The sequence below is a fragment of the Dermacentor albipictus genome, chromosome 2 (assembly GCF_038994185.2).
Source record: "Dermacentor albipictus isolate Rhodes 1998 colony chromosome 2, USDA_Dalb.pri_finalv2, whole genome shotgun sequence".
NCBI lineage: Eukaryota > Metazoa > Arthropoda > Arachnida > Ixodida > Ixodidae > Dermacentor > Dermacentor albipictus.
Genome location: NC_091822.1, coordinates 200,966,872 through 200,982,973, shown reverse-complemented (window position 1 = coordinate 200,982,973; position 16,102 = coordinate 200,966,872). Strand labels below are relative to the sequence as shown.

General features: G+C 44.3%; 2 protein-coding genes across 2 annotated transcripts; both read left to right on the top strand.

Moving 5' to 3' along the window:
* Positions 1-99: 99 nt before the first annotated feature.
* LOC139056407 (uncharacterized) lies at positions 100-10,878 on the top strand. Its single transcript, XM_070534611.1, has 6 exons — positions 100-297; positions 8,954-9,016; positions 9,370-9,432; positions 9,520-9,579; positions 9,688-9,890; positions 10,116-10,878. The coding sequence occupies exons 5-6, from the start codon at positions 9,732-9,734 to the stop codon at positions 10,512-10,514; spliced, it is 558 nt and encodes a 185-aa protein (XP_070390712.1). The 5' UTR covers positions 100-297; positions 8,954-9,016; positions 9,370-9,432; positions 9,520-9,579; positions 9,688-9,731; the 3' UTR covers positions 10,515-10,878.
* LOC135904554 (uncharacterized) lies at positions 920-5,774 on the top strand. Its single transcript, XM_065435403.2, has 6 exons — positions 920-1,232; positions 2,723-2,955; positions 3,043-4,851; positions 4,917-5,105; positions 5,177-5,285; positions 5,624-5,774. Exons 1-6 carry the CDS (start codon positions 985-987, stop codon positions 5,694-5,696), a joined length of 2,661 nt encoding a protein of 886 aa, XP_065291475.1. The 5' UTR covers positions 920-984; the 3' UTR covers positions 5,697-5,774.
* Positions 10,879-16,102: the final 5,224 nt, after the last annotated feature.

The following is a 16,102-nucleotide window of genomic DNA, read 5'->3' as shown; positions in this document are numbered from 1 at the left end:
ATTTTCTAACTTTTAAATTATATAAAGTGGAGTTATTACACATTTTTATTGAGCTCACGTTTATGTCGTTTTAAAACTAAAATTGCGTCTATCATCATCACTGCCACCAGTCACTCTGCGCACGCTGTAGGGGACGGCCGCCATTTCTTTTGTGTGCTTTCGCGGGCTTTTCAACAGCTTCCTATTCTAGAACTGCGAACCTGGCTTCGCGCTCGGTAGAGGTTCGTCACGACTGGAGATCCCGTGTCCGACTTGCGGCCGTGGACGAGCTCCTTGTCTGCGGATTACGCGACCAAGGTGAGCGGGACCGCGCGCTTGTCAAGGCTGTGATCGCATGTATGCAACCAGTGCTTTCTTGCTTGTAGTCGCTAGAAGCCAGGTGACAGTTGTGACTATCAAATTTTGTTAGAATTTCTACAAACATGCAGAGGCCTCGCAAAAAGCTCGTTACGGAGAAGGCTTCGCGGGAAGCACGGAGGACACATCTGCTAACTGATCCCTTGTGCGCTCTGCCGGAGTGTTTGGGAGACAATGCGTGTGCGGCCTCCGCCACCCAGCCATGTTGAGAAGAGCCACAACGCTTGGCAGTTGCAAAACATGATGACTTAGCTGTGCATAGTGATTCTACTAGTGCCTCGCATGAAATCGCACATTTTGCGAGTCGTGATGCCGATTCCACACAATCGTCAAATAGTTCGTCAGGTGATTCAGATGATTTGCCTGGAGCCTCATCTCAAAACTTGCATTTTTCTTCGAGTAATGCTATGTACACTACGGAGTGCGCCTCCAACGGACATGGCTATGTGCACTACGGACCCTGTGGCGCCATCTAGGAAGAGCCTAGGGAAACACGTTTGTCACGTGACCGCACCTTGCCAATTTTGCGCGTAAAGCGCTGACGAGCGGGCCAGCGCTGCCCAGCAGACGTTCTTGTGCGCTGGCGAGCGGACCAGCGCTGCCCAGACGTTCTTGAGCGCGTTAGTCATGGAAATTGCTACAGGTGCGAGGTTCGATTCGTATGATGCATTTGACACTGCTCTGCGGCATTTCCAAGTGCAGACAAATACTTTATTTGTCAAGAAAACATCGAAGTCGATAGATGTTGTGAACGCTCATTTGTCACGCGAGGCAGTAAAACTGGACAGCAAGCTTCGATTTTCAAACGCCACTTTCACCTGCAAGCACGGGGGACGACACAGGACTAATGCCACCGGAGTTCGTCCTAACCAACGGTACGTATAGCGACGAGCTATGTTCCGCGTTTCTGCATTCTCCCTAGCATCCACGCTGGCCACGTGTTGCGCGGGGCTCTTATTTAGCATCCACGCTAGCGTAACCCTTCGGGCGGTTCTGCGTTCTCCCTAGCATCCACGCTAGCTTAACCCTTCGGGCGGTTCTGCGTTCTCCCTAGCATCCACGCTGGCCACGTGTTGCGCGGGGCTCTTATTAGGCAGTTTTAGTGTTGGGGACGCAAGCGGCTTGCGTACGCAAGAACTAGGGGCGACGTTACTGCGCATGCGCAGACCGCTACGTCTACTTGCGTCCTTGGGTGGTTGGAGCGGCCGAAAACATCGCTGCCCCTAAGAGGTCACGTTACCCACGTGACTCTTGCGGTGTAGGAGAACTTGCGAGCAGCTAGCGGGTAGATAATGTAATAAATCTTTCGCCAAGTGTCGACAGACGTCGTTTTTATATACATTGGAGAGGTTTAGCATGTCCGGTATGCGGATAAACGCAGTTGGGGCGTTAGGGCGGAGCTATAAAGGGGAGCGTCTTGCAGGGTGCATCCACCTGGCGGCGTAGAGCTAAAACTGACAAAATCAGCTAATATTGCTGTAACCAAGTCTATTCTACTTCGCTGCTGGTGTAAGTTATCGGCACTGGCTTAACTGTGTTGCTGCCAAAAATTTATACCCGCAGCAAAGTAAAATACACTTGGTTACTGCAATATGAGCTCTTTTTGTCTGTTTGAGCTTTGCGCCACCAGGTGGCAGCACTATGCAGGCCGCTCTAGTTCATGGCTCCGCCCCAACGCCCCAGCCTACGTTTACCCGATTCCCGGACGCTGTAAACCTCTCTATTAACTGCTTCTAATAAAAAGAGTTTAATGTACTTTACTTCATATGCTTCATATCATATTTTATAACATGATAACGCAGCAACGACCAGACGTTGGTGGTGCTTCGAGCGCATGCGACCTCATTGCGGTTTGCGTTTGGGGCCGCTAACCTATAACACGTTTCTGCTTGCGTACGCAAACGCAAACGCACCCAGGCGCTTGGGGCCCCAACGCCTTGCGTCCCCAATACTAAAACTCTCTATTAGCATCCACGCTAGCGTAACCCTTCGGGCGGTTCTGCGTTGTCCCTAGTATCCCTAGTCCTAACCAACGGTACGTATAGCGACGACCTATGTTCCGTATTTCTGCGTTCTCCCTAGCATCCACGCCGGCCACGTGTTGCGCGGGGCTCTTATTAGCATCCACGCTAGCGTAACCCTTCGGGCGGTTCTGCGTTCTCCTTAGCATCCACGCTAGCGTAACCCTTCGGGCGGTTCTGCGTTCTCCCTAGTATCCACGCTAGCGTAACCCTTCGGCTGCGCCATTTTACCTAGCTACGTGTTGCGCGGGACTCTTATTCCCTCCCCTACACAGAGTAGCATGTCAGCGGAGATGGCTCGGCACAGCAAAAAAGTTTAAAAGGCACTTTTGTTCTTTCTCCAGGACTATGAAGAAGGACTGCCCGGTAAAACTGGTATTAGCGGCGAGGCGTGCGACGCAACAACTGGAAATCACTGCACTTAATTTGCAGCACAATCATGAAGTCAGCATTGAAATCTACAAGGCATATCCTGAGTGCCGGCGGCTCGCCACTGAAGAGCTCAGCTTCGTGCAGCCTTTAATGGAGCTAAATGTGCCCCCAAGCATGATCGTCCAGAAACTGAAAGAACAAAGTGGTAAGTAGTCGAGAGTTTTTTTCTTAGTTTGTGAAGCTTTGATTGCATTATTACACATGCCTTGGTTTTAATTTTTTGTATGTGCAGGAAAAACAGTGATTGCCAAAGATCTGCACAATCTGAAGCGTGCAACTCGCACAGAGGATGAAGCAAGCCTACTAGTGGCAGAACTAAAGCACTGCCAAGCCACTTATGGTGCTAGAGTGCTGTCGATCACTGACGAGAATAAGGAGCTGCAAATTCTCTTTATTCAAACGCCACACATGCAGCAAGCATTTAGGTCTTTTCCAGAGGTGGTGCTCCTTGACGCAACCTACCGCACCAACAAACTACGCATGCCCCTGTATGTGATGGCTGTCCAGGATGGGTCCGGAAGTACCCAAGTAATCGCATATGCCTTCGTTGCATCCGAGCAACAGCATGTTGTCAATCAGCTTTTGGAGACTTTTGTTCAAGAGAATCCTGCTGCTGCTGATACACAAGTGGTTGTTGTGGACAAAGATTTCACGGAAATCAATGCCATTAGAACGACGTTTCCAAGTTCACCAGCTGTTCAGTTGTGCCAATTCCATGTCACCAAGGCCTTCAAGAGTGCAGCTGGGCAGCTTGCCAAATCATCAGATGAGCGAGAACGTTTATTGAGTAGTTTCAATGAAATGCTGCTTTCCCCCACACCTGCCAGATACAATGATGCGAAAGCTGAATTTGAAAGGTATGCAAGTGAAGAAGCTGTGAGCTATTTCGCAAAGAACTGGGGCAACATTCCTGAAATGTGGGTCCGACACTTATGTGACCGCAAGTTTACAGGTGGAAATAATACAACCAACCGTGTTGAGTCACATCATGCAAAACTAAAGAATGTCCTAGCATCATCATCAAAACTGCATGAAACAGTGCGCAACATTTTAAAAATGTCAAGCAGCATGCAGCAAGAGGCATGCCACAAAACTATACTGCTGAAAACATGCGAGTTCTATTCTCATCAAGAATCTGAGGGTGTAGAGAAGGAATGTGCCAAGGTGTTAACACCTTATGCCTGCAAAATAATAAAGCAGGAACTGGCCAAGATGCAGGATGACCCTCCAGAGGTCAGAATCGTGTCTGAGCAAACTTATGCAGTGGCATCGAGTTGCACTGATGCATGGCACGAGGTCTCTCTTGATAATCATGCGTGCAGTTGCACTACATACTCGAAAATGAAGCTGCTTTGCCGACATTTTTTATATGTTTGTGTGAAATTTGGCATTAAACCAGACCTGACAAAGGCTGTTCATAAGCGTTGGTTTAAATCTTACCAACTCAAGTTCATGGGTGGGGCTGTTGAAACCAACTCTGAAGCTGCCAATCACGAAGCACCAGAAATACTCTCTATGCCTGGGCCCTCCTTCGAGAAGATGAACAGAAATCAGCGCTACAACTACGCATTGAGAGCGCTTAAAGCTCTTGTCGACAACATGGCCGACTGTCAGCCGGATGTTTTTGCAGAGCGCCTTGCGTTCTTAGAATCTGTAAATGCCTCTTGGCTGAAGAGAGATGCCAGTTTCACACATCCTCATAATGAGGATGAAATTGTGCAGGCAGATAGTGCCTCTGTGCTGGACATCTTGCCTACCACATCAAGTGTACCCCATGAAGTCGGACAACTGCCTAGCGCATCGCCTGTATCCCAAAAGGAAACCGAACAACCGTGTGGCAGACAAACTGATAGTTGCACCAGTGATGTTAGGAGCCAACCGTGTTCATCTAGAAGCGCTTGTGACCTGAAGCTCCCTGAGGTAAAAAGTCGAGGGCGCCCATGCAAGCGAGTCCTCCAAAACAGATACAAGCGGGCAAGAGAAGCTGATGAAGAAGGGCCTGTGGCTTTCAAGTCTCTGTCTGAAAAGGCCAAAGCAAAATGTAAATACAAAGTACTCATTGCGATTTGACATTTCCTAACTTGTTTTTACATTTTGTCTTTCCAGTGCTACTGGCTGGATTCTCTGACAAAGCCCTTTGTGATCGTGTGCTGAACGGAACGTGCCAGCTCGACGAGGCTGACATTGAAGTTAGGCCAGAGGCCTTACCCAGTGCACTGCTGGACTGCAGGGTTTCCCTGCCAAAGCTAAAGAAGTACTGCACTCCTGATGCTTGGTCCCTGCTCACGGCCTCAGGTATGCACTGCAACAAGTATTTACTCGTCATATTTCTGTGTTTAACATGAGCTTTGAATTTTTTATGACAGTTGCTGTAAAAAAGAAAAATGCACTCTGGATCTGTGGCCTGTGCAAGGAAAAGGATGATGGTGCGCTGAAAATGGTGTGCTGTGACCGTTGTTTGGAGTGGTTTCACTGGTAAGACATGTTAGACTACAGTTATGAATGTCATTGTTTTTTTGCTGCCTGAGAAGTACTTACACAGGAAAGCTACGCTTTTTTTTTGTGAAGTCTTTTTCTCAGTGAGGGATGGTAGTTTATTTTTTTCCTAAAAATTTCACAATGAGAGTCAAGTACAATGTACAGCCAAAATTTTGTCATGTAATATTGCCTGGCACTTGCAGTGAAATGAAAAAAACATGCATTTCAGCTCGCATGTTCACATAACTATCTGAGCAATTATGAGAGTCTGGTCACCATTACAATAGTGCATTGGTTTCTCTCCTTTTTTTCACTTGCGTATATGTATTTTCCAGGTGCTGTGCTGCAGTAACCAGCGCCGATTTGCAGAAACAGTGGTTCTGTACGCAGTGCAAAGGCTGCTATTAAGCGCACTCTGATGCAAACCAATAAATATGTTGTATCCCTGAATCTTTTGTTGCAATTCATGCAAATTGGGTCATGCTGCCCACAATGACCTCGGAAAAATGTGAAATTCTTGCAGAATGTGATGAGCATGAAATAACTTCATGAATGGAATGCAGAAAATATTAGAAATCCAGAAATTTGTGCTCAAACTGAATCGCAGCAATCACACTTTGTAGTGATTTACAGCCGTGCGTCGACAGCCAACATGAGACTGCCATTAAGTAGCTGTAAGTACGTCTAAATCATTCGCGTATAGCGCGGAAGGCTCATGTAAATGCTGCTTTCAAGCCTGGCCCACATATTTGTCCGTTCTTCCCTCGCTATCAATAGCGCAGCGACTGCTGTCGATATCGCATGTAAAAAGAAAAAAAAAAGCCTTTTCTGCTACCATCCACTCTGGTACGATACCTGGGGCCATATTTCATTGGACACCCGATCACGCCGTAAGGGAAGGTGGAAGCGAAATAATTTCGACCACCAGCGCGCTAAAGCAATATTTTCGCACACGGTAGGTGACAGCAGATGCGTGCTTTCGACCACCAGCGCGGCAACGGCGGTCCGAAACCAAAATGTGGCCACGTGACAATTGTGTTTCCCTAGGCTCTTCCTAGATGGCGCCACAAGGTCCGTAGTGCACATAGCCATGTCCGTTGGAGGCGCACTCCGTAGTGCACATAGCATTACTCTAAATGTGCCCATTGTTTCATCAGATGAAGTAGCACCGCAAAAAGAAAGCTTTCGAGAGGCACTGCGTCAATGGGCAGTTGAGAATAACATCAAGCGAAAAGCATTAAACCAGCTATTGAAGCTGCACAAACGTTACAGCATCTTTTCCGAACTTGACCTCCCTGATGACGCGCGTGCACTCCTCAAAACGCCGCGACTAGAAAACACCGAGTACCCCGTGGTGGCCCTGTCTCCGGGCGAATATTGTCATTTTGGTCTCGCTGCCGGGCTTAAACATTCGTTGCAATTCGTGAAAGACCCTCCTAGTATTGTTTCACTCATTGTCAATGTAGATGGCCTGCCCCTTGCAAAAAGCTCAAGAATGCAACTTTGGCCTATACAATGTAGAGTTAGTAACTGTGGTGAGGGCTTTGGGCCATTTGTTATTGGGGCTTATGCCGGACCTTCAAAGCCGCATTCATCCAATGATTTTTTGAGAGCTTTCGTTGATGAGTTGCAGTATTTGCTGGCAAATGGGCTTGTTGTCAATGGCAAGCCAATCGAGGTTTGTCTGAAGGCTCTTGTTTGTGATGCGCCAGCACGGTCTTTCGTAATGATGACCAAAGGCCACAGTGGCTACAGTGGCTGCCCCAAGTGCTGCATTGAGGGTGCATACATTGGAGGCAAGGTTGTGTTCCCCGATTCAGACTGTCCCCTCCGCACAGATGCTAGCTTCAGGCAGCAGCACGACTCCGAGCATCACAGAGGAACGTCAATTCTTGTTGAGTTGCCTCTTGACACTGTGTGTGATGTTCCTCTCGACTACATGCATGTTGTTCTGTTAGGTGTTGTGAAAAAGCTTTTTTCCCTGTGGCTTTCAGGTCCTTTAAATGTTCGACTGGGACCACTTCAACGTCATACTTTCAATGAGCAAAGCACAGCCTTGCGTCTCTACATCCCGCACGAATTTCCACGTAAACCTAGGGGTGTCGATGAGTTAGATAGGTGGAAGGCTGTTGAATTTAGGCTTCTTCTGCTCTATACAGGGCCTCTTCTTCTCAACGGCATTCTCACAGATGACATTTATAAACATTTCTTGCTTCTCCATGCCTCGCTGTCAATTTTGGTTAACAAGCAGTTGTGCAGTCATCATGCTGACTATGCCGGGGCACTTCTGAAACATTTTGTTGCCAGTTTTGCCCATTTGTATGGAAAAGAGCACATGTCGTTCAATGTCCATTGCCTGTCACACTTGTCTGATCACGTCAAACGCCATGGCGCATTAGACTGCTTCAGTGCATTTCCCTTTGAAAACAATATGAAGCAATTAAAGAGGCACCTTCGCAAACATGGGAAACCATTACAACAACTTGCAAATAGAATGGCAGAGGCAAATTCAGCTGCTTCTGAAGTGCCTTGCAGGCGATATGATCCTACTCCCAGACAACCTTGTGAAAATGGTCCACTCCTTCCCACATGCTGTCTTCCATGCTTCAAAACTCTGAAGTATCAAAATTTTGTGCTGAGCACAGAAGAGCCGGACAACTGCTACATGTAGGGTGGACATATTATTATTGCAAGAAACATTGCTTCCATGAGGGGTACAGAAGAGATTTGCATCGTTGGCCAAGAATTTTTGCATAAAGAAGATTTCTACACACACCCCTTTGAATCTTCAAGACTTGATATTTATATTGTTTCAGGTCTTTCAGACCTCAAAGTGTGGCCTGTGAGCAATGTGCGAAAAATGGTCAAGCTCCCATGGAAGAAGCAGTTTGTAGTAATGCCAGAGAGCATACCGTTTAGTATGTGTTCCAAGATTAGCTCATTTTAGTGTCGTGTTCTGTACTTTTTCCCTGTAGCAGTGAGGAACTTGCTCTACGAGCAAGAAAAATGCAGGCTGGTAGCTGCATTCATAGCTAGCCTGTTCTTAACAATGCTCATGTGCCATTATCAATAGGATTTTTAAATTTACAAAGCGCATTTCCAAAAAGTAAAATTAAGATGACGGGCGAGTGGGCATGTTGGTAATAATCGATAACGAAGGTGGCAGCGCACGGTTGAAACACACAAGGATGAGATGGGACGAAGCGCTTCGTCCATTTCGCTCTTCCCCTGTGTTTCAGCAGTGCACTGGCAACTTCATAGTAAAACAGAAGCAAAGCTTGGAATGCCTCCTCGTAATTTCACATTGAATGTCTAGTCAGCATATGTTTTCAAGAAGTGTGAACAAGGTATTTACCTTGCATATACACCGAAACTTTGCTAGTTGCCCCTCTGGCATTTATTCACTTGCCAGAAATGTTTATCATGGGGTATAGCATGAATAGAATTGTGACATTCATGCAATTGTAGCAGATTGCTACAAAGGAAATTCATCCTGCAACACTGAACTGCGGAATTGTAACTTTGAAGTTCGGTATATATGTAAATACTGGAGCTCTTGTAAGTGTGTTTTATATAGGAGTATACTGCGCTCCACGGCCAGTGTATGGCTGTGATTAATGCTAATAGGAATCATTACATGATGGACTACACGTGTTGCTTTCTAGGAATAACCTTGAATGAAGCAACAAGTCTGCCCATATTTGGCCAGGGAGACAAAGGCACACCAGGTATTCTCACACATATACAGCTCCCTCATTACAAAATTAAGATTTATGTGCTTATTTTTTTTGTGTGTGTAACAAATTTAACTTTCTCTGATTCTAACCTATAGGTTAGAACCACAGATAGCTGTAAAGCTTCTTAAGAGCCATGCGTAGATGAATTCTCAAGCATTGTAGAAGTAAGATGAAGCAAAATATTCTAACCTCCATAATTCAATTTTATAATTGAACTGGTAAACCTTTGCTATTGGTAACTTTCTTTGCTCTGCTAGGCTCTTTCTCACTATCTGTTGCATATAAGATTTTCCAACTAGTGGAGCGGCTCTTGTGGCTCACTGCTTTCTTCTTTCACACTGCAGGGACCCAGTTGTCAGAGACAAACTCGCCACAAGGCATATCTGATAACCACTCTGTTGATGCAGGTATGTGCCAGATAAGGAAGGTCAAAGTTAAATAAATCATTAACCATTTACCCCAAACTACTAATGAATTGAAATTGTGCTTTTCAGGTGAACAGATAGAGCAAGAACGGCCACAAAACACACCTCATCATTGTTGTGTAGAGAAGAGTACGCACCTTTTGAAAGATATGAATGCAGTTTTCAGTAAAATGGTTTGCTTAAAATCTTCTTGAATCATACTAAGTTTTAATAGCGTTTGTTTACTATATTTTTCAGACTTCCAGCGGCATGTACTACGACTGCTGAACACGCTTCGCTTCATGCTAGAACAACAAGCAGACACCCTGAACAAGTTGTGTGATATGCTACCTACTTCTTCAGTCACCGAATGCGCAGATCTCTTAAGCCATCCACTAAGCAGTCTTGAAGAACTACAAGAGTTTGACGACAAGCTCGATGCTGGAAAATTTAAGATCCTGGTAAGCTATGTTTCTTTTTTTTCATTGTTTTCTTGTTTCAGTTCATCGCACTCATAGAATATTCAAGATGTTGAAACACTGGACTTTTGCAATATCAAGAATGCCATGGGTTTTCGTTCATTGCTTGCTTGCTTTATGACTTAATACTCTTTTTCATATTCTAAAACATTCACATCATCCAACAAGCTTCTTTGTTGAAAAGAATTTCTTCTCTTTTGTACACAGGTTCATGAGTTGACACAGCTTGGCGGGAAAGATGCCTACTGGGCAACAAAAAGAATCTTGTCATATTGCATCACAGACGAGGTTGCGGCACAATTTTCCTGGATGGGTCGGAAAGGAAAACTGAGCTTCTCCGCCTTAAAGATTGCTAAAGCCATAGCAGGTGTGCTCTATAATACACCTTACTTTTATGTTTTACGCAGAATTAGCCTTCCTCAGAAAAAACGAAAACATGCTCATTGTTCTAATTTTTGCCACATACAAATACGAATGTCTGTTCTTTTTAAATGCTGCCTGTTTATCTATTTAGTAAGCTTGCAGTGTCAGCTATCACCATTGCTATGGGTTGCATATTTCAACACTGCAAGGATGCTGCAATTTCACTGTGTACTTAAATTTTAATGTTGACTAAAAAAGCCTACATGGTAAAAAAATGAACAATTTGGTAACACTCTAAAGGTCCAGGCTTAGCTTCAGAAGCTAAAAACTTATAATATTATAGTTTGTTGGGTAAAAAGCAAAGGGAATAAATAGAGTGTAATACCCCTGACACACGGGCAAAACTAAAGTCCTTTCCAGTAAACCCCTTTTGCTACTCTGAAGGACCCTTTGCAGAAAGGAGTTGCACCGATGACACACGGCACCGCACTGAACTTCTTTAGGTAGTTCCTCAAATTTACGCCGCATGAGAAATGGCGCTGGCTGTTAAAGCCACAAGAGAGAAAACATTCTTAAAAAGCTGCGTATTTAATTACACTTAGCTACTGTAGAACCTAAAAATATATATTTTTTTCATTGTTTATGGCTAATAATGCTTGTAGTCGTTTATTTTATTTGCGTTTTTGCGTTGTTAGCAGCCATTTAACTTGGTCCAGCAACTATGTGCAGCCGGTGTTTTGCTGTGCGTGCTGTTTATTCTGGTGATGTCCACGTTTCTGTCCTCCTTTTTCACATCTTTGTCGTCCCTTCCTTTGTGCGCACAGGCGTAACGAGTTTTATTCAATATGTTATTCCAACAACTGTGGTTTCTTCTGGGTATTTCCTGCGGGCGCTGATTGTGCAGTCTCCATCTTGCGACGTGAACACACCACATGCGCGCAGCTAACGACGCCGACACTGCCGGAATTCAACATGGCGGCACTAGCGACGTTATGCGAGCGTTTGAGAGTATAGCTAGAGGAAATCTTCACTATTCGACAAACTGTATTACCACTAACAATTAAAACATTTTCGCAAGGTAAAAAAAATACCTATGGGCACCGTAGTTGTGTGGCAGGTTTCCTTCTATTGACGAGTTGTGCACGCTGTGTGCGAGAGTAACTCCTTTTCCGCTCGAAAAGTAGTTGCGCGATCTCCTTTCCCGAAAAGGAACTTTGCCGTAAAGGAGATACTCCTTTGTCGTGTGTCACTGCACTTGAACGCCTTTTCGGTAGATGTCCCCTTACCTAAAGGACTTTAGAGTGCCCGTGTGTCAGGGGTATAAGACCACCCTGCAGCCCTTCAGTGCAAGGCAGTGTGAGATGATGAAATAGCAGTCTAAATAAAAAATGCAAAGCAATCATTAGACCATTTTGGCTGGTGTTCTGCCTCATTATCATTTGAAAAAGCAAGTGCAACTGAAATGCCCAACTCTATTCAATATAACAAATTTATAATGTGTGGAAGGACTTTGAGTAGGCAGTAATTTCTCAATTTTTTCGCAGGTTCAGCAGACTGTACGACTTGAAATTTCTATTTTCACCAAGACAACTGTTATTGTTGAGATGATTTAAAGAATCTTGTAAATTTCAGATGCTGCTCGCAAAGCGCCAAATGCAACTGCTGCTGACGTTGAGGCCTCTATCAAATCGTGGCTCCGGCATGCTCCCGAGCGCCTTGCCACCAAGTTTCAGAAGTCAAAGCCAAGACTACTTGAGCAGGCAGCAGGTAATGGAATTTACATTGTGGCATCATGTAAAATCCTGAACTGTGCACAAAAATGTATGTTGTGCCAGTATTCCTAATGTGCAAGTGTTCTAAGCAGTCGATATGGTGAAATCTGTGTTGAGCTTGTGACCGACTTTTATACTCTTAGTATAATCTGCCAGACTCCTGTGCACTGCACAAACTGGCTCGGAAGAAAGGCCCCAAAGTTCCTTACTTGTTTTACCCTCTGTTGCTGCCCTTGTTCTTAGTCGTGTAGAAATGTATGTTCCCACTTTGCAGCCGACTGAAACCATGATAATGAGATGTTGCACAGTAGACGCCTATAACAATCCCATTTCACAAGTAGCTTCTGACAATCGTCTTTGTCATGGCATGTTTGCTGTTTCAGATACTGACTGAAACTGTCACCACGGCAGAGGGTCCAAGGCTTCCAGCTTCTGATTCTCTGGTCATTCTGTGGATATTGATGGCAGCAGATAGCCAATGGCAAAGACAAGGACCATGCACTGTTGGCAACCAGCTCAACCACAACTTCATGGTGGTATTTCTCAACCGATGTGCCACCTCCACGCTTCAGTATAATACCTTTCCTTTAAAAAATGTGAAGGGTGCTGTCACAATTCGTGTTTTGCAGGTAGCATCCACTTGAGGCATTTGAGGTTATGGGCAACATAGTGTTTTTTTATTTGATGAATAATTTTTTTTTAAAGATACAGCTGAACTAAAGGACATTGCAAGTTTGACTTTTGACTTGTGTCCACTGTATAATGTATGTATGTTATCCACTGTTATTGTGATCCTCAAAATCATGTGCAGTTTCTGTTGCATTGTTACCAAGTGCTTTGGAGACTGTTGCCGTCATACGAGATAGGTGAAAATGTCTAGTCAGCTGTAAAAGCTGTACAGGTCTAGTTTCTACGTATTGCCCACTCCTCTGGAACACACGGTAACTCTCCTTTCATTGCTACTTTCTATACCTGCCTTCAGGCAGCAACACAAGCTTATGCTAGTGCCACTTTGGAAGCAGCTTGCATTCCTGGAAACGAAGGCAACTTTACATTGTTTACTTAAAAGCCAGTTAACTAACTGCCATGTATTAAATTGAATGATCCAGACCATAATATGCTCTTTTTGCCTAATTTGAGCAAGGATGGGGAACCAATAAGTGCAAATTTTTAAATAGGAATTTAAGCTAAATATCGCTCTTGCATGTATGTTTACCATTTGTAACAGTTTCTAGCACTTTGAGGCAGTATCTGTGTTATAAGTTTTGCTACCAAACTCTTGAATGCAGAGTTCTGCATTTCTAAGCAAGTAATTTCATACTCGAAAAGGTCACTTTTTTTTTTTGAAGCTACTGACAGAACTTTGTTCTGCAGTTGTGCACATAGTGAAGTACGTGGTTATATGTTTGCACTGTTAACTGGATTCAATGTTCAGATATTGTGAAAATAGTTCTAAAAGTTAAATTCTTCTGCTGCAGCTGTATTGTAATATGCTAATATAGCCCTCAACTGCTTTGCAGAGCTTAGGATACTACAGTCACTCCCTAAGTGTAATTAGTGGCTGTATTGTGATGACTAAAGCACTTTACTCATAGTAAGCTCAACAGCTCTTACATGACTTGTTCTCTGTTGCAAATGATGCTATACATTTTTATTCTTAGCAATAGTAATGTTAAATTTCTTTATACAACTTCTCTTGCTATATAATGCAGTATTTCCCATCGTGAGTGGCAGTGGCTGCTTTTTTTTTTTTGAGGTAGTGTGTAGTTATTTTATTGGTTATGCTGAAACAAGGTGGCCTGTGTGCAATTATGTGTATGTTTAATCCAATCTAGTCAGAATATGTAAGCTAATGGTGTGCTTGGCCCACATGTCCCAGCTATGCTTGGTTTTTCTTAATTATTGTCATAAAACTGAACTTTTAGATGTTTTATGCCCTCACTTTTTAGTAGGGTTGACAGAGTAGAGCCTCTGGTCTTTGTTTTGGAATTTAATGTCTTTAAATGTTTTTAGATGTATGTCTCATGCGCTCATATTTTAGTTACCTTAGTGGTTTATTTTGATATGTAGAAGCCATGTCCATTTGTACGGATATTGTGCTTGGTGAGAATAAGGGCTGTGACAGATTGATGGCATTATGTTTCTTTGAAGGAAAGTGCCCTTATGTATTGTTTCTGGTGGCAAGAGACAAGTCTCTCATCATATCGTGCTTTGGAGTATATATATTTAGTGAAATCTAGTCAGAATCTGCAAGCTAATGATGGGCTTGGTCCACATGTCCCAGCTATGCTTGTTTTTTTGGTGGTTTTTAATTTGACATCATAAAACTGAACTTTTATTTGTTTTATGCACTCACTTTGTAACTGGGTTGATGCAACAGAGCTCGTTGTGTTTATGTTGGAATTTAATGCCCTTAAATGTTTTTAGATGTGTCTTATGCACTCATCTTTTAATAAAGTTGCTTTAGAGGTTCATTTGCATATGTAGAAGCTATTGAACGATAACCATGTCCATTTGTACAGATATTGTGCTTGACGAGAATAACAGCTGCGACAGATTTATGGCATTATGTTTCTGTGGATAAAAGGGCCCATATTTATTGTTTCTAGTGGCAAGAGACAAGTCGTGCTTTGCAGTTCTATACTTTTAGTGCTTGGTGTTGTCTTTGTGTTAGGTTTACTAAAGTATAGTTTCATAGAAAATGTGTAAAAATTTGAGTTGATCTGCTGATCACCCCTACATTCCTAGATTTCTTCTGATGCACTAGAGCTGATGACACTATATCCACTTGCAGGCTATTTGTCTTAAGCATTGGAGGTAGGCTTTGCAGTGCTTGTTTGCTGGATGCAGAAGCTCTTCTACTGTGATGACACAAGACCAGAGCCCACTGTTTTTTTGCTTGTTTTTGCTTTACTGTGAATAAAAATGAAAGCTGTAACAGTCTTTTCCTAGCTGTGCGCCAGTATGACGGGTCTCCTTCAGGATCAATGCCTTAATTCTTTGTGTGTTGTAGCATTTAATAAATATTGCAGTAAAAACGCATATAAATGCTGCAACAACATTGAATATGGCACTGACCCAAGAGGTTGAAGACCACATCTGGTGCCAGCATGGTACGTCCAATCAAATTTTAAAAATCGATATCCCTCGGACATCCCATATTAGCAAAATATGTATCCAACAGATGTCCCGTGGACATCCTGAAAGAGCAAATAGCCTGCTGTAAATGTCCCTGGGACATCCACATATCCGGCTTTGACGTCCATGGGACATTCGCTGGATGGCCACCTTGGTTGCGCCTTAAGCTCCAACGGATGTCCATAGTACATCCGGAGGATATGTGCGGATGTCCGCAGGACATCCAAATGTCCACTAATTGTTGTCCGCTGGATATCCAGTGGACATTCATGGCCCATTGGGCGGCCATTTGTGGAAGAGATAGTCTGCAGCCATTGGAGAGGGCAGTGATCCGTCTCGAAGTATGCGAAGCGGAGATCGCAGCGAGCGACCGTACACTAGCTCAGCTGGCGAAAACCCTGTAGCCGCATGCGGCGCGGTCCTTAATGCAAACCTCACCCCAGGCAGACACAGCTCCCAGTCAGTTTGATGTTCAAAACACAATGCTCTCAACACGCGCTTCATGACGGAGTGGAGCTTCTCAACGGAATTCGACTGGGGGTGGTACACTGAGCTGTGTAACAGCTTTACCCCGCACCTTTCGAGAAAGGCTGTCGTCAAAGCGCTAGTAAACACTGTGCCCTGATCTGATTGGATTTCCGCAGGAAAACCAACTCGCGCAAATATGGACAGTAGTGCATTGACTATCTCAACTGAGCTGAGTTCTTTAAGCGGCACTGCTTCAGGGAACTTTGTCGCTGGGCAGATCACAGTCAAAATGTGTCTGTACCCCGTGGCTGTTACCGGCAGAGGTCCCACTGTATCAATAACGAGCCGTCTAAAAGGCTCCGTATATATAATGATAGGTACCAACTTCAACGGCGCCCTCGATTTGTCCCCTGCAGGGTTTGCCCACCCGCCGACAGGTGTCACATGTCCTTA